This window comes from Pleurodeles waltl, chromosome 9 (assembly GCF_031143425.1).
Source record: "Pleurodeles waltl isolate 20211129_DDA chromosome 9, aPleWal1.hap1.20221129, whole genome shotgun sequence".
In the NCBI taxonomy this organism is placed as follows: Eukaryota; Metazoa; Chordata; class Amphibia; order Caudata; family Salamandridae; genus Pleurodeles; species Pleurodeles waltl.
The window spans coordinates 39,291,138-39,318,822 of NC_090448.1; the positions used below are offsets into that span (position 1 = coordinate 39,291,138).

The following is a 27,685-nucleotide window of genomic DNA, read 5'->3' on the forward strand; positions in this document are numbered from 1 at the left end:
TGTGGGTTTTGATACCGCCAGTTTATCACTGACCTTTGGGCTGACAGACTTGTGTGTGTGGCTGTATAGTGACGGATTAGTGTGTGTGTCATAATATGGTTAGAGGATATCCGCCGCGGCGGTGGTATGTTGGCGGCAGTCGGCATGGTGGTAAGTGGGATTTACCGCCAGTGTCATATTGAGGGCCAATATATGTTTAGGCCGGCTCATGAATACACAATGTGGCTGTATAGGATTACTGCTCACAATGCACCATAATAAATATGCTGTCAACTGTAAGTAAGAACTCTAAAGAAAGATTTCAACGTTGTGATCTTTTGAATGGCAGACCTAACAGCAGCATTTCTTGGCTGCTTCATGAGGGGCTTGTGATAATATAATGGCTAGAGCAGTATTTGTTTTGATATTTAACACACCATTTGCTCGGATTCCAGTATACTGGGCACACAAAAATATTTTCAATAAAGCGCTGTATTTTGTTAGTTTGTGAAATGTGTCCAGTAAGAAGAGAATCTATTAGATGTTTGAATGAAGTTAACTTTTATTATAGCAACAGGAACAGTATTTTCAAGAGAACTAGCCTAGCTTGAGTAGCACCAACATTTTTAAAGAGAAATAGTTCTTAACGTGAATACAAAGTTTTTCTTTGTGAGGTAAAGACAAATTGGATTATAGGCTCCTTAAAAGGAGTATCCTTTGATTCTGCTCCTTCTGGCAAGTGAGCTGCAAGAATTAACTTTTTGAAAAATCTCTCTTTGAATTAAATAAGAAGGGCATTATATAAGAAGGGAACAACTTCAGAAAGCTGAGTGTAGTCAGCAGCAAATGTCCTTTTAATATAGCATTGATAACAGGAAGCATCTGCCACATGAAACTGTGCACTTCATTTTTAACTATTTTCAATATTGTGTAAGCTAATCAGCAGCTGAAGCATCATTACATGTAAGGCTCTTAAAGGTCATGCTGTTGAGCCCACTGTTTCTGAAGGCAGCATCTTTTAGGCGTCAGATAACATGTTGCCTAATTTGTATCATTTAAGAAAGTAAAATAAACATATAGTGATTTATTTAAAACCTTTTCCTTCAATGTTTGAGACAGGGAAAGAAATGTTCTATCATCTACAAACCTATACAATCTGGGCGCATGTGAGCTCCTTTAAGTAGACATTTTTAAGTTTAATATTTGTCCTGGCATGAAGTAGAAGAAACAAAAAACATTTACTGATGACATCTCATCATTTCACATGTGTGCCTTTACATGAGAATAAAAATGACCCTTTTGCAGAACAGACTCTGTTAGTAGTGGTAAACTGTAATCTCAAAAACTAAGGTGTGATAAGGAGTCAGAAGAAGGCGTTTGCAATGACAGTGGGGAACCTACAACACAGCACAATATTGCATAGTAGATACTTTTCACAAAGGGTCACTATTTGCATTACCTCTTAAGGAAAGCTTATGAGCAGGAACAGCTTTACTTTATGAACAAGAGACACTGTAAATCCAAAAACATGTTATCACAACAGCAAAAACACATGATCACTAAAGGCTGATTTGTGAATACAATATATAGTTAAGACAGGCTAAGGCATCCAAGCACCACAAGATTTGTAAACAAAACAGCAAAAATCATCAATTAGAATATATTGTCAGCCAAAACAACACACAAAGCAGAGGGATGCTTGATTATTAGCTACATGCCATGTTACATTTGCAGTCTAACAAATAATATCATATAATCAACACCTAGCATGAACACAAATGGGACATTGTAACCATCCTTTAGTTGCCATAGCCTACAAGGGAAGCCCCCCCAAGGAATCACAAATCAGGAAAAAAACAATCTGTGACTAATTGGGGCTAACTAAAAGCCCACACTCTCTCTGTACTTACCAGTATAATTTATTTGAGAATTGATAACATAGGCCCCGATAGCCATCCCCAAAATGCATATGTTGGAACACTGTTTACAAATGATTTATTCCAAATATGAGATTTTTTAAACAGGAGAGAGTCTCAAGAAAACAACAATGGAGTGTGTAAAGCTATCTGCAGCCAGATTTAAAAAAACATGTTTGAAACTGTTTACACATGTTTTCTTCTAAATAAGAGCTTTGGAAAACTGCACAGGGGATGTCAGCCCTGGAAACAAAATTGGAGTGTATTTTGAAGAAAAGAAGAAAAAAGTTTATACTGATGCCACCGTAGCCCTTATGTAACTAAAAAGTCTTGCACGAGCAAAAATGCCATTTAAATGCCCTTTTGTGAGAGTTCACTTCTATATAACTTGGTAAATATTCTGTTAGTGTCTGTGAGTGTGAAATATTTTCTGTTTTCTCTTCTCAGATAATCCTGGGCGTGGCACAGTTTGGTTTTGTGGTAACTTATCTTTCTGATCCACTGGTGTGTGGCTACACAACTGCATCTGCCGTTCATGTGTGTGTGTCCCAGCTGAAGTACCTGTTTGGGTTACAGCTTAGCCAACAAACCCAGCCATTGTCTCTCATCTACGTAAGTTCAAAGAAAATCACACCTTTCTTAATGAAATATTAATGCAGTCAACTGATTGAGTGGGTGTTAGAAATGGCGTCTCTGGTTGGCAGTCAGTTTGCACTCTGTCCAACCTGGGGCCTTCACTCTAGTCAGGGCAGGGGATATACACTTAACATCACCCCTGCTCACCCCCTTGGTTGCTTGGCAGAAGCAGTCAGGCTTATCTCAAAGGCAATGTGTAAAGTATTTGTACCAACACACACAGTAATACAGTGAAAACACTACAAAATTGACACCACTCCAGTTTACAAAAATAGGCAATATTTATTTAAACCAAACAAGACAAAAATGACAAAAATCCAATATACACAAGTCAAGATATGAATTTCTAAAATAATAAGAGTCTTACTCCATAGAAAACAATGGAAACGTTGTTAAACAAGGTACCTGGTTTGCGTAAAAAATAAAGATGAAAGGGGTGTGTCAAAAAAGTCAGCGATTAGTCGATTTCTCACTCACAAGCAAGACTGCATGTCGTTTCTTCTCCGGTCGGGTCAGAGATGCGTTGTTACCTGGATGGGGCACCTCGGATCCGAGGAGGCATGTGTTGTTTTGTGATGCCCACCAATGATGCATGAGAAATCCAGTCGCACAGTGTCGGAAAACTGCACTGTGTGGGATTTGCGTCATTATCAGCAGCTGCAAACGGGTGTTGCGTTGTTTCTACAGCTGCGAGGCGTCGATCTCCCAGTTGCAATGCAGGTGGAGCGTCGATTTTAGCCACAAAGCAGGTTGCGCATCGTTTTTCAGCCACATTGCAGGTGGTGCGACAAAATATTCCCTGCACGGTGTTCTGTGTGGATTTCAGTCCTTGTTTAGCCAACTTCACCTTTTCTAGCGTCTAGGGACTGAATGGTGCACCACTTGGCATGGCAGGAGTCTCAGCAGAAAGTCCAGTCTTTGTCCTCTTTCAGGCAGAAGCAGCAGCTGTAGGCCAACCCGGCAAAGCACAGTCACTGGCAAAGGGGCACCACTCCTCCTCCAGCTCTTCAGCTGTACTCCTTGGAAGAGGTTCCTCCTGATTTCATAAGTAATTTAAAAATCTGGGGTTTTGGGTCCACTATTTATACCCCTTTCTGCCTTTGAAGTAGGCAAACTTCAAAGGAAAATCTCTGACTCACACCAGGGGGTTGGAGACTGCATGTGTGAGGGCAGGCACAGCCCATTCAGGTGTAAGTGACTACTCATCCCTCCACTCTAGCTCAGATGGGCGATCGGAATATGCAGGCTATACCCCAGCTTCCTTTGTGTCACTATCTAGAGGGGATTAACAGACAGCCCAACTGTCAGTCTGACTCAGACAGGAATACACAAGCAGGCAGTGTCACAGAATGGTTTAAGCAAGAAAATGCCCACGTTCTAAAAGTGGCATTTTTAAACTAACAATTTTAAAACAAACTTTACAGAAAGATGTATTTTTAAATTGTGAGCTCAGATACACCAAACTCAAGATTTATATCTGCTCTCAAAGGGAAACTACACTTAAAAGATATTTAAAGGCAGCCCCCATGTTAACCAATGAGAGAGATAGGCCTTGCAACAGTGAAAACCGAATTTGGCAGTATTTCACTGTTAGGACATGTAAAACACATCAGTACATGGCCCACCTTTAACATACACTGCACCCTGCTTATGGGGCTACCTAGGGCCTACCTTAGAGGTGCCTTACATGTACCAAAAGGGAAGATTTGGGCCTGGCAAATGGGTACACTGGCTAGGTCGAATTGGCAGTTTAAAACTGCGCAGACAGACACTGCTGTGGCAGGTCTGAGCCATGTTTACAGGGCTACTTATGTGGGTGGCACAACCAGTGCTGCAGGCCCACTAGTAGCATTTGATTTACAGGCCCTGGGCACCTCTAGTGCACTTTACTAGGGACTTGCTAGTAAATCAAATATGCCAGTCATGGAAAAGCCAATTACATTTACATTTTACACTGGGAGCATTTGCACTGTACCACTGGTCAGCAGTGGTAAAGTGCCCAGAGTACCAAAAACAGCAAAGACAGAGTCCAGCACACAGTCAAAACATGGGAAGCAGAGGCAAAAAAGACAGGGGAGACCACGCCAGGGATGCACCCCCCGCTGAAAGTGGAGAGAACTACCCAACCTCATGAGAGTTCTCATCACTAAGACGGAAGAATCTGGACAGACCATTGCATTGGCATGTTCTGTTCCAGAGCGGTGTTCCACCCTAAAATCCATTCCCTGTAAGGAGATAGTCTACCTCAACAGTTTTGGGTTCTCACCCTTCATCTGTATTAACCATGTGAGGGGCCTGGGGTCTGTCTGAACCCAGAAGTGAGTCCCAAACAAGTAGGGTCTTAGCTTCTTCAGCACCCTGACCACAGCAAAAGATTCACGCTCAATTGCACTCCACCTTCGTTCCCGGAGAAGTAACCTCTTACTAATGAAGGCTACAGGCTGGTCTAGGCCCTCTCCATTTAGCTGTGACAACACTGCGCCCAGACCATGCTCTGAAGCATCAGTTTGCACGACAAATTCCTTAGAGAAGTCAGGTGCCTTTAGCACGGGTGCTGTGCACATGGCTGGCAGGTCTAACAGTGGGTCACATGCTGCTGGTAGATACTACACATTTATCAAGGTGGTTAAGGAGTAGTTACTGCAGTAGAACAAACTGTCCAACCATGATAGAAATGTTGAGCAGTGTTTATATCAAGGGGTACAAGAAAGGCAATTAAATCAATTACTTTCAGCCCTTTTAATATTTAAATTGTAATTGTCTCCCCAAACTTCACTGCCACTTACAAGGGCTGGAGAACCAGGCAGTCAGGGTATCTTTAACCATACCTACCTACTAACTTCCAGTAGAAACAGAAACGAAGTTCCTGATCCTCTACATGCTTTATAAAGGCTATTAGTACACAGGCTATGAATACTTGCAGAAAACAGCACAGCCCTATCCCTCAACTAGAAACCTCTCTTCAGGGTCAGCTAAGTTGATAAAGCAATTATCTTTCAAGAAACTGAAACAGAGAAGGAGATCCCTGGTAGTGAAATGCCACAGATTGAGGAATGTGTGTCCTAACCCCAGACTTGAGAACTGAACCCAATCACTCGTGGATAAGGAAATGCCTGAAAACTGAGCTTGTTTAGAGTTAGACTTGCCTTTAACTGGACTTCATACAGAAGACTGGAAAGAATTGGACATGGTTTCTCACCTTATACACGTTAACATTACATTTTCCTTTCTCCTCACCTTTGCACCATGAATTAAACGAAAGGTGCCACAAGACACTTTACAAAATATTTACATTCAGATTTCTAATTTATTCAGTAGGAGTAATCATGATTGCTCTGTCCCGTTGTGTATTAATGCTCAGTACAATCATGGCTTTAAAATACAACATCACAATCTCTCTTAACGTAAGCGTAGAGAAGAGTAGCTTATCTAGAGATATCTGAAATAGGAGCTTGATGGCAGAAGTTATGATAATAATGTGTTATCAAGCCACCTCAAACAAACCAAAAGGGAGGAGAAGGTCATATTCCACAAGGGAAGACTGTTGCTTCAACACATAGAAGCACAAATCCTAAAAAGAAATGGGCTTACTAAAGGCCTGTTTTCTTTCTCCTCAACATCTGATGCCCAGCTAGGCCAAAGTGTAGCAAAATAAACTGCACCTCATAGATGACGGGGATTTAAAAAACAAATATTATTTTGTAAGATGAATGAAAAGAGCATTGGTCTCCCTTTCAGAACCAAGCTTGATGAATCCTATATAACTCAGAGATAAAGAACACAGGGCTGTACGTCATCATAAAATGTAAGAATAACATCTGAGTCAGATGCAGAGGAGCTCACTGGTGTATCTAAAGTGCTTTCCATCCTATCTTCCCAGCATGAAAGCATTTTAAATAGGTCTTAAAGTCATGTCAAGTCAACTGGACTCTTGCATCTAGAACCCAAGTTTGACCTGAGGTTTATATGCAGCTCTAAATGGCATTTGGTCATCCAACCTAGCTAATATCTCAGTTTTCTGATGGCAGTATAACACACATGTAACTAAAAGCATTCCTAGTGAAATGTAGCTATAGCTACACATCATCGATTTGTAATGTTTTCAGCCCAAATAGTGCTCTTATGCTAAATGTTCAACCTGGATGAAATAAGACAGACTTGCTCCACATGTGTTAGGAATTAAAGTGAGATCCAGTATTGCATGGAGATTATCTCAGGAACATGCTTACTTGTCATGAGAGGACATGCCAGAGATATACTCCTGTTATTGTAGGTGTCACCAACCAGGCAGCCAGGCCTTGGTAAACTTAGACTCTGATATCAGAAAGTTCACTCCACTTCATTACAGGTTACAGAACTACACAATGTTTTGTTTAATTATAAATATGCAAGAAAGACATCTGAGGACAACAGCAAAGAAATGTCTATCATCAGTGGAGTGAGTGCTGGCTGTGGTAACTCAGTGCCTGAGACCAAATCACTAACAGCATGAGAGAACATTTCTCCTGCTGACCAAGAAAGCATTAAAGCCTCAAGAGGGAAAGATGCATCCTTGTGTGTCACGGCGATCGTATTAATAATAAATTATTTTTTCAGATATCATTTCATACCATATTCCAGTGAAAGGCCCACCTTGATACAAAAATAATTAACAAAATAAATTTGTTTGTCTGTGGATGCACAAGAGTACTCTAAAAGCATAACCTCTCTACAGACCACACAAAATAATGAAAAAAACAGAAAAAAACTAAACCAAGAAAGAATATCCAGTGTCCAATGAAGAGTCTACATTGGGGAATTCGACAAAGAGGGGACCTGGGTGAGAGCTCAAGTATGTACACCCTCAGTGTGAGCGAAGGACTTCAAAAGTATTGTTTAAGGAGTGAGTGCATTTGTCTGTTTCCACAACTATCTTAAGACTCTGACAAGGAATAAAAAGGTCAAGTCATCAAGTGATGGAACAGCAGGCGCCCCCATATTAATGGGGGACAAAAAAAAAATGGAGAAACTAGACTGCATTGTGTTGTGTGCCTCAGTATCAGTGTTAATATCCTGAGGTGTCAGACTCATGGTTCCTCTTCAGGGAAGCCAAAACTTCACTGCTTATTCGTCTTGCCCACCTTGCTGTTTAGAGTTTGCTTTTTAAGAAAACATCCAAGGATATAGGCGGAGAGAGGAATCGGAACAGACACACGTGGTGAGTAGCACCATTGATACGACCTGGCAATGGATTCTTCTTCTGATATGCAAGTATGATATGCAAGTATGATAAATCTGGTCCTACAAGACAAACGCAGACACAGCAGTAGGAAACTCTTGACAGATATCACATGAGAAGCCTAGTAATAATATACCTCACAAATGGACAGTAACTCTTCAGAAACATCGTCAAACACACATTTTTGACCTGTAGCATCTAATGCACTTTACAACTATGGGCCAGATGTATGAAAATATTTTGCACTCGCAAACGGTAAAATCGGCCGTTTGCGAGTGCAAAATAGTGGTCTGCAATGCATGAAAGGCATTCGCAGACCACAAAGTAGAAATCGCTTAAATTGCGATTTTTAGCACTGCGACCTGGATTTTGCGAATCGCAATTCGCAAAATCCAGGTCGCAAGGCAATGCTGCAAAAAATCGCAAATTGCGATTTTTCTCAGAATGGCATTTTGCAAGTGCAAAATACCATGATCTGAAACCAGGTAGTAACCTGGTGCAAAATTAAAAAATGCAGTAAAACTGCATTTTTAAATTGAACATGTAAAGCACACATGCCCTTTTGGCATGTGTGTACCTTACATGTTAAAAAAAAAAGAAATTTGGGGTGCAGGAGAGGGGGCCTTAGGCCCCCACCGCCCTGGCCTTTTGCATTTCTAAAATTGCGATTTCTGGTTCAGAAATCGCAATTTTGGAAATGCAAAAAATTCGCAGCTATGGGCCAACAGGTGATACATGGCCCTTTGCGAGTCAGTAATAGCGATTTCCTAAAAATCGCTATTACCGAATCGCAATGGCCCGTGATGGTACATCTGGCCCTATATCTCTTAAAACACAATGGGTCCATGACCGCCATGGCGGAGGGCAGCGGAAGCACCGCCAACAGGCTGGCGGTGCTTCCTGGGCGATTCTGACCGCAGCGGTAAAGCCGCGGTCAGAAAAGGGGAGCCGGCGGTTTCCCGCCGGTTTCCCGCTGGCCCAGGGAATCCGCCATGGCGGCGCTGCTTGCTGCACCGCCATGGGGATTCCAACCCCCTTCCCGCCAGCCTGTTTCTGGCGGTGTCCACCGCCAGAACCAGGATGGCGGGAACGGGTGCCGTGGGGCCCCTGGGGGCGCCTGCACTGCCCATGCCACTGGCATGGGCAGTGCAGGGGCCCCCTAACAAGGCCCCACAAAGATTTTCACTGTCTGCAAAGCAGACAGTGAAAATCGCGACGGGTGCCACTGCACCCATCGCACCTCTGCAACTCCTCCGGCTCCATTCGGAGCCGGCTTCATTGTTGAAGGGGCTTTCCCGCTGGGCCGGCCGGCGGTCTTCTGGCAGTCGCCCGCCGGCCCAGCGGGAAAGCCGGAATGGCCGCCGCGGTCGTTTGACCGCGGAGCGGTCTTTCGGCGGGAACCGCTTGGCGGGCGGCAACCGCCGACCGCCGCGGTCAGAATGACCGCCAATATGCTCTTCAATATATTCCCTAATGCATATGGTGTATATGCACCTTACTACTTGATGATATGTGAAGGATATCTGTGAGTTGACTTTCTCCGCCAAAAAACATAAAATATATTGAAAGATTATTTCACCATAACCAATTGCATGAAGTCAAAAGTCCTTCATGAAAAAGATTGTTGTTTTTACATTTTTACAACCTTTCCATCTAAATCAGTCAAGCAATAAGAAGGTTAGAACATTCATAGCAAAATAAAAAAAATCACAAAAATATCCATAGAGACAACGATGATTCTGTGGCAAACTACAGCAACACACTTGAGTAAGGTTGGCTTTATACCTGACAAGATGTGAGAAGAGTGGAAGAAAACAGTTAGGAAGCATGGAGGTTCACCATGAGCGTACTGAAATGCTAAAGATTCAAGGTGGCTGGTACAATCAAAGTCACTTCCAATTCTTGCAGGACCTTCACTGTTATGTGGAAATGTCCACCATCTGAGATTGGGGAGTAAAATTCTCATTAATCTACATCCATGCCCTTCATTGGTTGATTGGGCAGTCAGAATATTATTGTCAGCAATGTTCAATGATGAAGATTGTCATTTAAGTGTGCCTGGTGTAAAACAATTCTGGAGAAGCATGAAGTTAAAAGAAATAATTATATATGATCTTGGCCTAACCCTGTGCCAGCTAATACCCTTCTATTTCAGTTAGCACAGTGACAAATCCTAGTGTTAATATTCCTGACATGAGTTCATCACTACTGGAATGTGAACAAGGGTGGGTGGGAACTTCCATCTTCTTCAGGCAAGAATACCCTCAACACAATCCTAATATTTTCCCTTGGGAGGAAGAAATTACAGTGCAGAAAAATGATTGCATTTAAAGGTCATTTTCTCTCAGATGGAAAAATATTTCTTTTTTTACTTCTTAATTGAAACTTTTCATACCGAAAATATTATTAGGATCCAAATGAAATCTTTATTTCTAATTAATTTTCTAAACACATTTTACAATTTTTTCCTCCAATATTTTACTCTAAATGTATGCATGTTTAATTATTTTTTGAAAATCAACACCCATTCTATTATTTTATGTTCAGATCATTTTCTTTAATCCCAAATGTAATACCAATATGTTTTGCACCCAAATATGTGCTTATTAAAAATCACAAAGGATTCTACAGTGTACATAAGGTGCTTTAGTTTTTGTTTTGTGTATGTTTTATCATTGAGGGAGGCAGGAGTGGACAAAAAGTATTTTTCAAGAGGCAGCTTTTATGAAGAAAAACTTCCATCCACTCCTCTATGCAAGGGCTACCAGAAAGAGGTGGTGTTTGCTCTAAGAAACCTAATCTTCTCCGGTCTTTCCTTTCCTATCACTATTGAAATGGTCATTGCAGACTGGCATTTTCACTGTAATGTTTTCAATATGACTAGTAGCTTTCTGTGCATCCCTAAAAATGTATTCTTTCTGCCATTTTGTCTATAGACCTTGATAAAGCTCATCATCAAGCTGCCGGAGTCAAACGTAGGTGCGGTGGTGACCAGCGCTGTGTGCATGGTGGTTCTCCTCCTGGTGAAGTCACTGAATAAAAAGTTCAACAAATGTCTCCCCATCCCAATCCCCGTTGAGCTTTTACTAGTAAGTGTTCTGAGGTTTTGTGTCTGAAAATATGCTATATCCATTGTGGGTTATTGAGTAATCCTTTCCACGTTGTGTTGATTTGCAACATCTTCTTTTATAGTGTTTTTTATATGGCACCAATACATTTTCCCTTTTTTTTTGTAATATACATCAAGGAAGGGGGACTGACCTATCAGAGAGAATGTTGTATCACAGTCCCCCTGTAATAACCATGCTAATTGTCTGTTGTCGTAAAGATATGAGGGTGGGTATAGAACCCCACAAACCTATAAGGGTGGAGTCAAACAGAACATAAGTGGGTGGAGTCCATCAATGATATCACTTTATAAACAAGAATAATGTGTGATGGAGAGTGCATGCATATCAAGTGAGCACAAGAAATTATTTAAGACCCCAGTACATTCATCTACTAAATATAGAGCAAGCACATGCCTATCTGCTGTACAGAGTCTTCTAATCAGTGCAAGATGTTTTTGAAGGCTAGTGTTTAAGCTAGCCAAGGATAGGTATGTGGATATGTCAACGTAGACCATCTTTTGTGTATGTTTACTGCGTGCTTTGCACATTTGGTAGCAGTAATGAGTTGTGTGAAAGAATAAAAGCTCTCAAACTATGCCTTCACACAATTCTATGTTGATGTTATTGTGCAACCATTTTGTGATGTAAGTGTCTACAACTTCAATGTTTTTGGTGAGGTGACTTGTGATCGCATCAGTAATGTTACCAGTGATGTAATTTGAAATATAAGCTGTAAGGTCATGGGTGATGTCATTCGAAATTGAAACAGTAAGGTCATGATGATGTAATTTGAGGTATAAACTGTGAGGTCAAGGATGACGTTATTTGAGATATGAACTGTGAGGTCATGGATGATGGCATTTGAGCTATAAACTGTGGGTTCAGGGATGGTCTCATTTGTGATTCAAACTCTGAGCTCATGGATGATGTCATTTGAACTATAAACTGTGAGGTCATGGATAATGTTTTTGAGCTATAAACTGGGAGGACATGGATGATGACATTAGAGCTAACTGCGAAGTCAGGGATGATGTCATTTGAGCTATAAACTGTGAGGTCATGGACGATGTCATTTGAGATATAAACTGTGCGATCATGGATGATGTTATTTGTGCTATAAACTGTGAGGTAATGGACAATGTCATTTGAGATATAGACTGTGAGGTCATGAATGATGTAATTTGAGTATGGATGATGTTATTTGAGATATAAACTGTGAGGTCATCGATGATGTCATTTGAGCTATATACTCTGGGTTCAGAGATAGTATAATTTGTGATATAAACTGTGAGGTTATGGATGATGTAATTTGAACTATAAACTGTGAGGCCATGGATGATGTTATTTGAGCTATAAATTGTGAGGACATGGATGATGTCATTCGAACTATAAACTGTGAAGTCATGCATGATGTCATTTGAGATATAAATTGTGAGGTCATGGATGATACTATTTGAGAAATAAACTGTGAGGTCATGGATGATGTAATTTGAGATATAAACTGTGAGATCATAGATGGTGTTATTTGAGATATAAACTGTGAGGTCATGGATGATGTAATTTGAGATATAAACTGTGAGATCATAGATGGTGTTATTTGAGATATAAACTTTGAGATCATGGATGATGCCATTTGAGATATAAACTGTGAGGTCATGGATGATGTTATCTTAGATAAAAACTGTGAGGTCATTAATGATTGCATGTTATGTTGTGTTAAATCATTTTATAAAGTGCAGCGTTTACCCGTAGGCATCGTGATGCTCGATTAAATGACATTGCAAGGGTGGTCCCTCCCTGTATTAACATGGAGCCCGATGAGGGAGGAATCCTACTCGCTATTGAACAACCAGGTTTTCATGGCTTTCCTTAAAGCCAGTAAGTTAGGGAATGATTTAATGGAAATTGGCAAAGCGTTCTACGCATTTGTTGCTCCGCAAACAAAGCTTCTGCCTCCCCAGGCAGCACGTTTGAATCTGGAGACAATGACAAACTCAGATGAAGCAGACCGGAGCGCCCTTCCCGGTGTGTAGTAATTAAAGCTGTCTTTGAGAAAGGATGGACCTAGATCATTTAAAGCTCTAAAGGCAATGCAGAGTGCCTTGAAAACAACTCTCTGTCTCATGGGGAGCCAGTGCAGTTTCTTGATGTGCTTAGAAACAGAAAGATGTAACAAACGGGCTGCAGCCTTCTGCAGAGTTTGCAGTTTGTTTGGCACATACTGATGGGAGCTAAGGAATAAGCCACTGCTGTAGTCTAACTTGGCCATCACTAAAGAGGTAACACATAATTTCTGTAGATGTACTGGAATGTAGGGAAAGATCTTTTTAGTGACCTGAGAGTGAAAAATGCAGAAGAGGTCACGGTGACATGATCCATAAATAACAGTCTGTCTTCAATTAAAACTCCAAGATTGCAAGTTTTAGATACAGGGACTGGAAGCGAACCCAATTCCTGCAGCCACCAAGAAGGGGATCAAAAAGAAGTCTGGGATCCAAACAGCAGCACTCCAGTCTTACTGAGTTAAGCATAAGGCAGTTCTTATTCATCCATGCATTACCTGCCCGCATACAATCGCAGAATCTAAGCCATGTGTCGGTGTCCCTGCTAACAGAGATTTGAGATATAGACTGTGAGGTCATGTATGATGTCATTTGAGCTATGGATGATGTTATTTGAGCTATAAACTTTGAGGTCTTGGGTGATGTCATTCGAGATTTAAACTGTGAGGTCATGGATGATGTAATTCAAGATAAACTCTGAAGTTATGAATGGTCTCATTTGAGCAATAAACTGCGAGGTCAGACATGATGTTATTTGAGCTATACTCTGTGAGGTCGTGGATGATGTCATTCGATATTTAAACTCTGAGGTCAATGGATGATGTCATTTGAGCTATAAACTGTGAGGTCAGGCATGATGTCACTTGAGATATAGACTGTGAGGTCATGAATGATGTAATTTGAGTATGGATGATGTAATTTGAGATATAAACTGTGAGGTCATGGATGATATCATTTGAGATTTAAACTGTGAGGTCCTGGATGATGTCATTTGAGATATAAACTTTGAGGTCATGGATGATGTCATTTGAGCTATAAACTGTGAGGTCATGGACAATGTCATTTTAGATATAAACTGTGAGGTCATGGATGATGTCATTTGAGATATAAACTGTGGATTCAGAGATGATCTAATTTGAGATACAAACTGTGAGGTCATGGATGATGTAATTTGAGATACAAACTGTGAGGTCATGGATGATGTAATTTGAGATACAAACTGTGAGGTCATGGATGATGTCATCTGAGGTACAAACTGTGAGGCCATGGATGATGGTATTTTAAATTTCATCTGTGATGTCATATATGAGACCATGAGCAAAACATGCATTGGCGGGATTGTGAGTTACAGCTTGCACAGCTTGCACAGTTTGCACAGCTTGCAGTCGCTGGGGAATTCCAGTGCTATTTAGATTTAGTATTGTAGCTATAATCAATTGAGGAAAAACATGAAAAAACCTTTAGAAAGGGTAACACGAAAAACACTACAGGAAGATGAAAGAAATGTATCACGGTGATGAAAAAAGGCAACATGTAGGGCACTTGTGTTAGGCACAGGTAAGTGAAAGAATCAGATTCAAAACTTAATGGCAGCGAGTGCTCTGCCAAACAGGAAGAGGACGCTTTCGAGAATAAAAAGAAGCTATCCCAATTCAAACCATGAGGGTTATAGATAATCATTCCTAAATCCTAAAACACTCCAGCAGTAGTTCCCTTCACTGCAATGCAGGTTTGATGAGGGGGTTCCAAATTTAAAGAGCCTGCTCGCCAAACATTTTTGGATTTAGAAAAAAACTCCTAAAGCAGATTTAGTTTCATCGGTATGAAAAGAATTGGCCCTGACAAAGGGAGTTTTCTCCCTGCATGTGTGACCCACTGTCCATTTCCCTGCCCACCTCTGCCATGCCTGCACTGCAGTAAGTACATTGTATACTGCAGTGCTTCCATTCCCTGACTGCACTGGTTTTAAATGATCCCCTGGCAGTACCAGCGAGTGGCTGGGTGTGGGGTGTGGCTTCTTCTCGAATGTGCTGGAGTTGGTTTGAGCCTCTTTGTGTAGTTGTACAGCTTGATAAGATGTGGAGATGACTCTAGTCTGGTGAATTGCATCTGATTTAACCATTTGTAGTCATATTCGCATGGCCCCGCTCCTTTATTTTTCCTTTGCTGATCCCACTTTGGAGAAGGTATCCCCCAGATATTTGCAATCTCTTTAATGCCATTCCCACATTTACACCTATGTGCCAGGTTTGCTGGTGCAGTTTTCGACGCCCACAGATAATGGATAGCATGACCTTAGGACTTCCAGTGAGTCAAACTGCACAGGTATTTCAAAATATTCACATATTGCACGTTACTTGCATTGCAAGTGTTTGCACAAGATAAATGATGTTCGAATAATGTCTCTCACCAGTTGAGTGCCACAAAGAAGTCACCAAAACAATGGAGCACTCACGAGGAGAACGTTTACTGGGCTAATCAAATCCTCTGACTTTGATTGGCCCATGTTGCTAGGCAGCGGGGACAGCCTTATGCTTTCCAGGGAAGAAAACAGTCAGCACTAAATACTGCTGTAAAAAGACAATATTTTCTGTTAGATACGCCTAATTCATCCAGGCTAAACCCAGGCATTTAGAACCACACAACGGGTCTTGTTCCAGACTGAAGTTAACATCAATGAATGTAGATTCGGTCCAATAAATGTATCTATAGGTTAATGAAAACAGAAAAAATATCCATGTATCAAAGGCATAGTGAAAAATTCCTTAGTGACTCCTAGACATAAAAGATATCTTTCATGAAATAAAAACTTATTTTTCAGCATTTGAGAACGCAATTGAGATTTGCCAACCAAGAAAAAACATTGTAGATTTTTACTCCACAATAATTCGTGTGCAGCATGAAATATATCCATTAGCAACCCCATTTTGCATCCGAATTTCCACTACCATTGTAAAGTTAGTGATTGTCAATGTCTAGAAAATGCATGCAGATTTTTACATATTTTTCGGTCTTCACGTTCGAATAGCTGCATTTTCTGGCGATCTCATACATTGGTGGATGTGTGCAGAGCCGGAGAATAAGCACCGGACGGTTACTTTTTTCTTATGTTTCCAGCGACGACAGCTGAAAATTCACTGGAACATGGAGACACTGACTGACAGAAAGACTGCTGTGTCATCAAAAACAGCGTGGACCTTCGTTCAGTAGCTTCAGAACTATGCATGGAGGAACTTTCTTGTGGGAAAACCTGTAGTTTGTGAAAGTTGCCTGGTTGGGGATCCCCTTTTTAACTTTCTGATTTAAAATGCACCAAATTTGATAAGTTCAGAAAATGATCTCTATGTCTGATGACAAACTCCAGGTTTGTTGTCAATTCCTCGGGGTGGGGTGTTTATTTAAGTGTGCAAAAGGGTAAGTTTTCATGAACTGAGGAGTGAGCCTCAACTACTTATGTAGTATATATTGCTTCTAGGCTCTTTGGTGACATTTATGAATCAGAAGGCTGAGTGGTTTGTAAATGTTACCAAAATCCAAGATGGCAATATAGGACCATATTACACATGCAAACCATTATGCATTTTAGGTCTACCATACAGGCAGCTATAGCTGTTGCCGTTGAAGACTTATTGTCACTAATACATAACTATGCATAACTACAGTGGGTATTTGGTCAGTCAAATTCTTTGTTTGTCCAGGTTCTGGAACATTTCTTCTTTACTGTTTTCTGATTGGTTGACTTATGTCACTCCACCGCTTGCACTCAGAGAATTACTTTTCTCTTTCATTGCAGCACTCCTTAGAAGTGCATGTGTTTTCTTTCTTTATTCTTTGAGTGTGGTTTCCCTGCCCTCAAATACTTATCGACTGCTCCCACGTTCTGCGTTGCTCCTTTCTCCTACCTCTATCCAACTGGTCTGTTGCTTTCCCATCCCTCCTTTCCAGTTTTTCTTGTTGTTGTGACTTTTTTCACCCTCCAATCCTGCCTCAAGCTCCTTCTTGGCTCCCATCCGCCCAAACCCCATACTCATTGATCCTCCCTTTCTTTACTTCTGCCCCCACTAATGAACCACCCTCTTTTCAAAATGAGCTTTTTTACTTCCTTCTTTCTTGCTTGTGTCTCTTGCCTTCTTTCTTTCTTTCTTGTTTTCTTTCTCAAAGGCAAGAGGATGGCAGCCAATGCCAGCTCAATAGGCCTTTTTAGGTCAGTGTTAGCCAATACCTTTTGATTTTACCAAAATTATGTGTATAACATGTTTGCCTATAAGGATTGTCATTAGTCTGTGATTACATAATTAACTTTTTTATTCTGTCCACTCTAGCATCCATCAAAGTACAATGCATTAGACGACTTCAGCCATTGGCTGACTTCTCTAAGGCTCATGGTATACCATCCTTTCAGAAGGAGAACATTCACCCACAAAATAGTTTCCTTTTGTAATGTCTGCTTTTTTGAGATCTTTAGCTGATGTTATTGAAATTGATGAGGGCCCGGAAGCTTCTTTAACAATTAAAGTTTACAAAAACTGTGACAAAATAAAACAAGAATTGCCAAAAGGCTGACGGCCAACACCAGGGCTATTGACTTTGCCAGTGCTTATTTTAAGTCTGTTGATCTTGTCGAGTGGGCTCTCATTATTCTAATGGGACTACTGGATTTTGAGCGGCAGAATCGCCTGCATTGTAGGAGACTGAGTGTGACCCACTACAGGTGACACCTGTCGCCCTAATCCGGGTTTTGCTCCGGCTAACTAGCAGTGCCTCATCTCTACCCAAGAGCAGGGATGATTGGGCAGCCGAGCGCATGACATAACTGATTTCTCAGGGAAACCATGGTCACTCAGGTCTCATCCATTTCTCTCAGTTACATTAGCCTCACATACACAATGACAATCAGAGGCAGTATATGTTTCAATAATGTTTTAATGAAGCTACTGCATCTTCGATAGCAAAGCATGGGCTGCAATAACTAAGACGATACAGCATGACAAGATTAAAATTGTGACAAGCAAAGTAAAGCATAGAAATAACGCAACCATATTGTCACTATAGTCAATAGACTAATTCCTACCTAGGCTATAATAGAGTACAGCGTGTTAAGCTCTAATTCTGCCCTTCAGGTTCCCCTGGGAAGACATCATCCCCCATACCTGAGCAAAGGCCTGAAGTCTACATTAGCATCTTTAGCGAAGCTTTAATCAATCAGCATACAGTTGTGGTTCTGTGGCTGGAATCTCCCTCTAACGTGTAAGGGACAGGGAAGTGTTTTTATAATAAAACAGCTGATGTTCTGAGAAAATGTCCCTACATAAGGATGTGTGTTTTCTATGAATTTCAGAGACAAAACTTTATACCACGTTCACCAGCAACCTATCTTACTGCAGCCTAGGCAAAAACAGTTAGATAGAGAAAATAAAACAAGACTGCGAAAGTGGCTACTGTTAAAATAATAAATGCAGCTGAACAAGATAGATCTAGGTTAAAGTGCATAGCGGCAAGCCTAGTATGCTACAATAACATGCATGGGGCTATAACTAAAATGGCTACACAACAATCTGTTTGAATCATACATGCCCCACAATCCATCTTATATGTGTTTGTATAGCCCAGTTCAATTGGTGTTTGGAAGTAAGGCACATAAATCATAGGCAGTTCTCCTGCCCACATCTATTTTGCCTGCTTTTCCTGCTGTTGGTGAGGCCTTGCTGGGGTGGGGCTTCGTCCCCCAACATTCCCTTGAGGCAAGACGGGGCCTCAGATTCCGGACCCTGACATGCTAGAAAAGTGCCGCTTGACTCCCGCAGGGCGGGACACAAACGTAGGCAGTTTCCCTGACCGCATTCACCTCAACCGCATTTCCTGCTGCTGGTGAGGCCCTGCTGGGGTTCGACTTCATCCTCCAGCATTCCCCTGAAGCAAGGAGGGTCCTCAGATTGCGGCTATTGATGCACTAGAAAAGCACCGCTTGACTCCTGCAACATGGGACACAAACTTAGGCAGTTTTCCTGTCTACATCCATTTCACCCGCATTTCCTGCTGCTGGTGAGGCCCTCCTGGGGTGGGATTTCACCTCCCAGCATTCCCTTGAGGCAAGGAGGGGCCTCAGATTCCAGACGCTGACACGCTACAAAAGTGCTGCTCAACTCCTGCAGCACAGGTCACAAACTTAGGCAGTTTTCCTGCCGGTATCCATTTCGCCCCATTTCCTGCTGCTGGTGAGGCCCTGGCGGGATAGGACTTCCTCCCACCACCTAGCATTTCCCTGAGGCAGGGAGGGGCCTTAGATTCTGAACACTCCCGCACAAAAAAAGCACCGGTTGACTCCCGCAGAGCGAGACACACCCAGGCTTGCGCTCAGACGAAGACCGGGCCAAGAGCTGGCCCTTCATTGGCTGGAAGAGGCGGGGTGGCGCAACCCCGCTTGGCAAGAGGTTTGAGGTTTAACTGGAGACACAGTGTTAACTCTGAAGAAGTAAGGTTATTTTGAAACCGCTTGTAATTATGGGGTAAAGAAAAATGTAACGTTCTGCAGGCAATGGTAGCACCAAACCCCCTTCCCAGCCAAGAATAACAAATTATCTGTCAGCGGTTATGGGAATAATAACATCAGAGCTGGAACAAGTACAGGAAGGAATCGATGCAGCCCAGAAACAGGCAAAACAACCACCTTTAGAGCCCATTGTGGTTAGCGATAGGGCGTACCATCAGCCGTAGCTTTCACGGCAGCCCATATGTCTTTGTCCGGTTTCGCACTTAAGCGGGTTACTGCAGCAACAGTGGCCATGGCTACTGCTGACTTTGCGGCCTCATCAGCCAGTGTATTCCCAGCAACGTGTATTCCAACGCACTGGTGTCCAAGTGTATGTACAGCATGGACATTTGGTAGCGTTTCCTTCAGATCCGCTACTTTCCACCACAGAAGTCTGGTGTTGCCTTTAGAATCTCTGAACTCGTTCTGGCGCCAGTAATGCGGGTATTCATTGAAAGACTGGACACAATAGTACGAATCACAAACAATCAGCGTTAGCTGTGCAGGATCCGTATGTACCAGTGCCATCACCAGAGCTTTTAGCTCTGCTAGTTGTGCTGTGCAATCCCCTAGAGCTTGTGTGAATGTATGTTGGGGACAACATTTATTATCCTCTATGTAGCCACTTAGGACTGCGCAAGCAGCAGAGTATTGATGCTTTGTGCCAATTGCAGGTTGTGCAGAGCTATCAGTGTACATGACTCTTTGATATTGATCAATAGGCAGTGTGTTTGCTGGAAGTGGGTATTCTAGTTCATATTTAAAAAATTCTTGAGTTTGTAATTTAGGGTCAAAAATGTAGTCTACATCAGTGGCTGTCAAAGATGTGGCCCACTGTATCCAACATGGATGTAATGCTTTAGCGCTAGGAACGCTGGCTTTTGTGACAGCACCAAGGGCTGGAATAGGAGAGACGACAATGACGCGTTTGCCTTGGGCCAGAGGCCTTTCTGTAATGACAGCCATCTGAACAGCAGTGAGAATTTTCTCAGTGGGAGCAAAGCGTTGTTCTGCTGCTGAGTACAAATGTGATTTGTATGCAATTGGGACGGTCTCACCCACATTAAAAGTTACATAGGTGAAACCAATGGCACCAGAAATTACTCTGATGATCAAATGTGGTTTGTTGTCCCTTGTGTGTAAATGTTGTGCCGCAAGCATGTCCGTTTGCAGGTCTCTGAGAATGCATGTGTGTTCGACTGTCCAAGATTTACTTGAAAAGTCAGGACGTATTAAGTCATATAAGGGTTTTATGCGTGACGCATAGTCTGGAATGTAAGTTCTGCCAAAATTTAGGAAACCCAATAGAGATTGGAGTTTTTTATCGTATTTGGAGGTTGTAATTGTGCGCTTTTTTCTAAGAATTGTGGCACTAGGCTCTTTCCTTTGCTCGATAGCTCATATCTAGGAAACAGGACGCTGAGGAAGGCTATTTAAGTTTTTTTTAAGTTGAATTTGTAGCCAAATTCAGCAAATCCCACAACAATGCAGGCAACCCATCTTAAATGTTGTAGCAATTCATCATCCGTTAGATAGATATCTTCTACATAGGACAATGCTTCAGGGTCGATGTCGTGCAAGATTGAAGTCACATGAGCCACAAACAGTCCTGGACTGTTCTTGTACCCCTGGGGTAAACAACCGAATTTTCTGGGAGCCTAGTGCGCTGAAACTTGTTAAGTCTCTACTCTCAGGTGCTATATTCTGGCAGAAGAAACCATTGGAAATGTCCAGTGTTGTTTTGTATTTTTTGCGCACTATGTTGTTCATCGGTGCTGTGCTATGTGAGTTTTGTATAGCATATGTGCATGTATGACTGTTTAGGGGCCAGATGTAGCAAGCATCTTGCATGGTGCAAACTGCGAAAATCACAATTTGCGCCATGCAAAATGCACATCGCGATGCACATTCACAATTTGCGAGTCGGTACCGACTCGCAAATTGTGAATGCGACACGCAAATAGGAAGGGTGTCCCCTTCCTATTTGCGACTCGCATCACGATGCTAAATTGCTTTGTGACCGCGAATGCGGTCGCAAACCAATTCGCAGTTACCACCAGGGGTCCCCATGGGACCCCTTCCCCTTTGTGAATGTTACCCTAACTGTTTTTTCAGAGCAGGCAGTGGTCCAATGGACCACTGCCTGCTCTGAAAAAACAAAACAAAATGGTTTCGTTATTTTTTGTATTTTGCAACTCGTTTTCCTTTAAGGAAAACGGGCTGCAAAATAAAAATAAAAAACTGCTTATTTAAAAAGCAGTCACAGACATGGAGGTCTGCTGTCTTCAGCAGGCCACCATCCCTGTGAGTGCAGGGACTCGCTATGGGGTCGCAAAATGCGACCCACCTCATTAACATTAATGAGGTGGGTCTTTGCGACCCCAAAGCGAATCGCAGACGGTGTCTGAGACACCGTTCTGCATCCGATTTTACGAATCGGAACTACCTACATCTGGCCCTAGGTGTCTGTAGTCTAAGGCTATTCTGTATGAATGGTCCGGTTTAGCTACTGGGAATAAAGGATTCTTCATTGAGGAGACAGAGGGTTTGATTACGCCCTGGTACTCTAGTTGTGGGAGGATTTCTCTCACGGGTGCTTTTGCATCATGTTTTATTGGATACTGAGGTTGAGGTTGATGTTGATTTTTAATAGGAATTACATGGTAGGGGGATTCTTTATCTCATCCTACGTGATTGCGATATAAGGCAGGTGCCTGCGCCAATGCCCAATCGATGGCATAGGATTCAGCGAGTTCCTCTGGAACAAGGGGCGAGAAAGAAGGTTTAATAACATCTTCCCCATATGGGCAGGTATGGACAAATTCAGGTGGCCAATCTTTTTCAGCCAACAAAACATCATATATGTTTACAACGCGGTCCAAAAACATTGCTTCTATTGTGCGTTCAATGTCTCCTTCTAACTGTAGTGTTACTTTGTACACCCTATCAGGTGTGGAGACACGCATGTCTGCAGTTTATACTTGTAGAAAGTCATCAGTTGCTTTCACCTCCAGATGCTCTAGAAGACTCCAGCAAACTATTGTGACCTCTGCCGCGCTGTCTAGCAGCGCTAGTGCCCACTTCCTGTTCTTCAAGAGGACCCTCTTCTTGAGTGGCATGTCGAACTGCAACTGCTGCCACCTTTTTCTTTTTAAATTGGGGTTTTTGTTGTTCCATTTTAACAGCAACCTCTGTTGAGCGTTGTGATTCCTGCCTCGGTTTCATGTACTCTGTTCTTCGCTCTGATCGCCCACCTCTCTCACTGCGTTTTTCCGATGAGTCCTGAAAGGAACGAGATTGGCGTGTATCAGTATATTGATATCTGTCAGGCATTTTATATTATCTCTATTTCTGAGATTATATCTATTCTGTGGGGTCTCCGTACACGGAGATTCTCCCCTTTCTTTTATAGGAGTTTGTTGTTTTTGTATCCCAGCGTTGTTTGTTACCCTCAGGAGCTTGCTTGGAAAAATCCTTATTAGATTTGCCCTGAAATTGTGGTTTAGTTGGTCTGGCCCCTAGACTATCTGGACCAATACTAAAATAGGTCTATGCGATAATCTTTAGCAACTCACGTTCTTGATCCTGTTGAGGAACATCCCGGAGCCGCATGCGCACTGCTAGTGCAACCGCTTTCCCTTTAAGGTTACTCAAAATAATTGAGGATACTGTGGCAAAGTTGCCCATTAATTTGCATCCCCAAGTCTAGGGTCGGGGCAGCCCTGTATTCATCTTGAATTTGTTTCAACACTTCCCGCAAGTTGGCACGTGTCGGTGTACCGTGTGCGGTGGTGTAGAGCGTGGCAAATACCGTGCGCAATGTATTACAGTTATATCCTGTGGGGACCATCCCAAATGGCAAGCACATCGTAGAATTCTATGTGTATCCTGAGGTCCCGTATGGGGAAATACTGCTTCCAGTGCATTTATTTTTTGAGCTAGCCAAAACTAAATTTCTTCTAGTTTGGCAGGTACCTTACCCACAATCGAATGTACACTTGCAGGGTTAATACCTGATGTCACTGCATGTGGTTGAGCTGGAGTAGCATTACAGTTTTGCATTACAAACTGTACTAATCGTCTATATATTGCCATCAGCTCAGTATATAAGCAAAGGACTTCAGCTACTGCTAAGTTTGCCACCGCAGGGTGAGGTGTATAAGTGGCCAATAAAGGCCAGGTAGGACCATCATTACTTAGAGGACCTAACCTAACTGGTAAATCCGTGTGGGGTAGGGTGCCATCAAGCCAATTATTATGTTTTGATAAGATGAAGGTATTTCTAAATATGCATATGCTCTTTATTGTCCAGGTACGTTCGCAAGTGTATAGTGATGAAATGTGTTTGTGTTCCCATCACCTGCTGCAAATGTGACCCAGGAATAAAAAAGTTCCGTTCTATAAGCTGCATGTGCATCCACCACAAATGTGACTGGACCCCCCTGGGCCATTAAGCCATTTGCCAGTAAATGTGCAGTCAGGGGTTGTCTCGTATTGACTGCACTTGCTACCTGCTGCGGATTCACCATAATGAATAGTAAGTTTGTTCAGAGATAAGCACACCAAATGGGGATTATCCTTTTAGAGTTCAAGCTTGGACAACCTCCAGCATCAGATAGGTGTTCCCTACTTAGCTGAGGAGGAAATCCTCAATTCCACGGACGTCTCCGTATATAGTACTGAGGTGTCTTTGTATATAGTGAGACAGAGATACTCAGGAGGAACCGAAAATTAGAGCCTGACCAAACGTTGGCGGTGCCATGTCGCGTAGGCTCTCATTATTCTAATGAAACTACTGGATTTTGAGTGGCAGAATCGCCTGTGGTGTGGGAGACTGAGTCTGACCCACTGCAGGTAACACCTGTCGCCCTAATCTGGGTTTTGCTCTGGCTAACTAGCAGTGCCTCATCTCTACCCAGGGATGATTGGGCCGCCGAGCGCATGACATAACTGATTTCTTAGGGAAACCGTGGTCACTCAGGTCTCATCCATTTCTCTCAGTTACATTAGTCTAACATACACAATCAGAGGCAGTATATTTTTCATTAATGTTTTAATGAAGCAACTGCATCTTAGATAACAAAGCATGGGCTGCAATAACCAAGACGATACAGCATGACAAGATTAAAATTGTGACAAGGAGAGTAAAGCATAGAAATAACGCTACCATATTATCACTAGAGTCAATAGACTAATTCCTACCTATGCTATAATAGAGTAGAGCGTGTTAAACTGTAATTCTTCCCTTCAGGTTCCCCTGGGAAGACATCATCCCCCATACCTGAGCAAAGGCCTGGAGTCTGCATAAGCAGCTGTAGCGAAGCGTTCAGCAATCAGCATACAGTCGTGGTTATCTGGCTGGAATCTCCCTCTAACGTGTAAGGGACAGGGAAGTGTTTTTATAATAAAACAGCTGATATTCTGAGAAAATGTCCCTACATAAGGATGTGTGTTTTCTATGAATGTCAGAGACAAAACTTTATACCACGTTCACCGGCAACCTATCTTACTACAGCCTTGGAAGAAGCACAGAGTGAGCAAGAATGCCTTGTTTGAGAACAGAGTGCTGGCCTCGGCAAAAACAGTTCGAGAAAATAAAACAAGACCTCGAAAGTGGCTATTGGTAAAATAATAAATTAAGCTGAATAAAATATATCTAGATTAAAGTGCACAGCAGCAAGCCTAGTATGCTACAATAACATGCATGGGGCTATAACTAAAATGGCTACACAACAATCTGTTTGAATCATACATGCCCAATAAACCATCTTATATGTGTTTGTATAGCTCAGTCCAATTGGTGTTTGGAAGTAAGGCACATAAATCATAGGCAGTTCTCCTGCCCACATCCATTTTGCCTGCATTTCCTGCTGTTGGTGAGGCCATGTTGGGGTGGGGCTTCGTCCCCCAGCATTCCCTTCAGGCAAGAAGGGGCCTCAGATTCCAGACCCTGACATGCTAGAAAAGTGCTGCTTGACTCCCGCAGGGCGGGACACAAACATAGGCAGTTTCCCTGACTGCATCCACCTCAACTGCATTTCCTGCTGCTGGTGAGGCCCTGCTGGGGTTCGACTTCATCCTCCAGCATTCCCCTGAGGCCAGGAGGGTCCTCAGATTGCAGCTATTGGTGCACTAGAAAAGCACAGCTCGACTACCGCAACGTGGGACACAAACTTAGGCGGTTTTCGTGTCTACATCCATTTCGCCCCTTTTCCTGCTGCTGGTGAGGTCCTGCCGGGATGGGACTTCCCCCACCCCCAAGCATTCCCCTGAGTCAGGGATGGGCCTTAGATTCTGGACACTCCCACACTAAAAAAGCACTGCTCGACTCCCGCAGAGCGGGACGCACCCCGGCTTGCGCTCAGGCGAAGACTGGGCCAAGAGCTGTCCCTTCGTTGGCTGGGAGAGGCAGGGCGGGGCAACCCCGCTTGGCAAGAGGTTTGAGGTTTAACTGGGGATACAGTGTTAACCCTGAAGAGGTAAGGTTATTTTGAAACCGTTTGTAATTATGGGGTAAAGGAAAATGTAACATTCTGCAGGCAATGCTAGCACCAAACCCCCTTACCAGCCAACAATTAGAAATTATCTATCAGCGGTTATGGGAATAATAACATCAGAGCTGGAACAAGAAGAAGAAAGAATCGATGCAGCCCAGAAACGGGCACAACAACCACCTTTAGAGCCCATTGTGGTTAATAACAAGAAGAAATCTTATTCAACTCCTTCAATTGCTTTATCTTTACCAGATTTCTTAAGCTTCTATTGTACGGAGTCACCGTCTCTTCGTCTGATGGCGCCAAGCAAAGATCTTTATTCCCTTAATCGGTCAAAAGACGATACTGATGATCTACCAATCAGAAAGTCCTCTTTGCTATTAAACCCCCCCACACCTAAAAAGGGGAAGTAAAGACTAGAATAAAAATAACTGCAGGGCAGAAAAAAGACTAAAACCAATCTATCGGAAGGCTCGAAGCAAAGTCAAGTAAAATCCCAAAACAATACAAAGTCATTCAGTTTTGGGAAAAGACCATTGGAGGACTTTCTTCCTAAAATGGACTCCCTGTTAAATAACTTTTGTAAGAAATTTGTAGGGTAAGATAATAGCCTTGATTGAAGACAAGATGGACCAATCTAATGCTAACTGCGCCCATACGAAGCAAGTTACAGTGCCTTCCTGCCAGGGTGCTGCAGACAGGAGCTACCTCAGGCCCCCACAGACAAAATAACATATCCCAAGGATGGTTTAGCTCCAGCTGGGAGATCACAGGATATGGAAAATCTGTTAATCAACAAAAAATCAGGGATAAAGTTTGTGGATACTTCAGAGGACAAGACCATGGATCATAATTTAGTCGGCACACGAGAAGGATGCGCCTGTTGCCACTGGAGAGCGTGCATTAATCTCCAGAAAATGTCCCACTTTTACCTCACGTGAGTGGGGGGAAGATAGAGAGGCATTAATACGTAAATCTACCCACTGGCTACGAACAAAATCTAAATTTCAGGGTGATTTGAACTATAAAATGTTGTATACTAGAAGGGTGAGCTGGGCAGGGTGCTCAAGAAAAAGCACAAAAGGTGACTGTATAGTTTTGGAATTTAAAGACCCAGGTTTTGTTCAATATATTTTGCAGCAGCTGAACCATTTGGCAGGAAATCAAGAAGGAATTCGAGCTCTGCCGCTCGATTACTTTTGTAAACCACCACCGACCAGCCACCTGATGCCTCAAATGACTCAAGACCCCCAATTTCTTCCAACATAGGCTCAATATCTCCCAATTGTGTCAGTTTCAAATCGATTTGAACCCCTAAGTGACCTGGCTATGATTGATTGATTCCCCACTACTACTGATCCTAAATTGATGGAAGGGAACTTAAAGGTTGTGCCTATTGTAGACATCACTACCAATCATGTCACAAAATAAGCAATATATCCTCTGATGCACCTGTGATCTTTAATGAGCACCTAAAAGGACTGTCCTTAGTCTCTTGAAACATTGCAGGTGCCCGTAAAAAGATAGAAAATCCTGACTGGTTACGTTTTGTGTCCTCTTTCTATATAATTTGTGCCCAAGAAACTTGATTGACTGAACCTTCCTATACAGACAGCTGTCTTGCATTGTTCCAATCAGCACTTTCATCTACGGCATGGAGGGCCAGGGGTGGCATTGCCATCTTTGTTTCCATTCAAATACCCACTGCCCAAGTTACACTCAAATTGTCCTTGCCGTTTC

At 42.5% G+C, this 27,685-nt stretch overlaps 1 protein-coding gene across 1 annotated transcript in view; it reads left to right on the plus strand.

The window, feature by feature from the left end:
* The window catches only part of LOC138258905 (solute carrier family 26 member 6-like), a 269,592-nt gene that overhangs the window by 125,803 nt on the left and 116,104 nt on the right, over nt 1–27,685 (plus strand). Inside the window, exons 6-7 of the mRNA XM_069206227.1 lie at nt 2,343–2,507; nt 10,686–10,838. Of these exons, the coding sequence (XP_069062328.1) occupies nt 2,343–2,507; nt 10,686–10,838 (318 nt within the window). The remainder of the gene's footprint in view (nt 1–2,342; nt 2,508–10,685; nt 10,839–27,685) is intronic.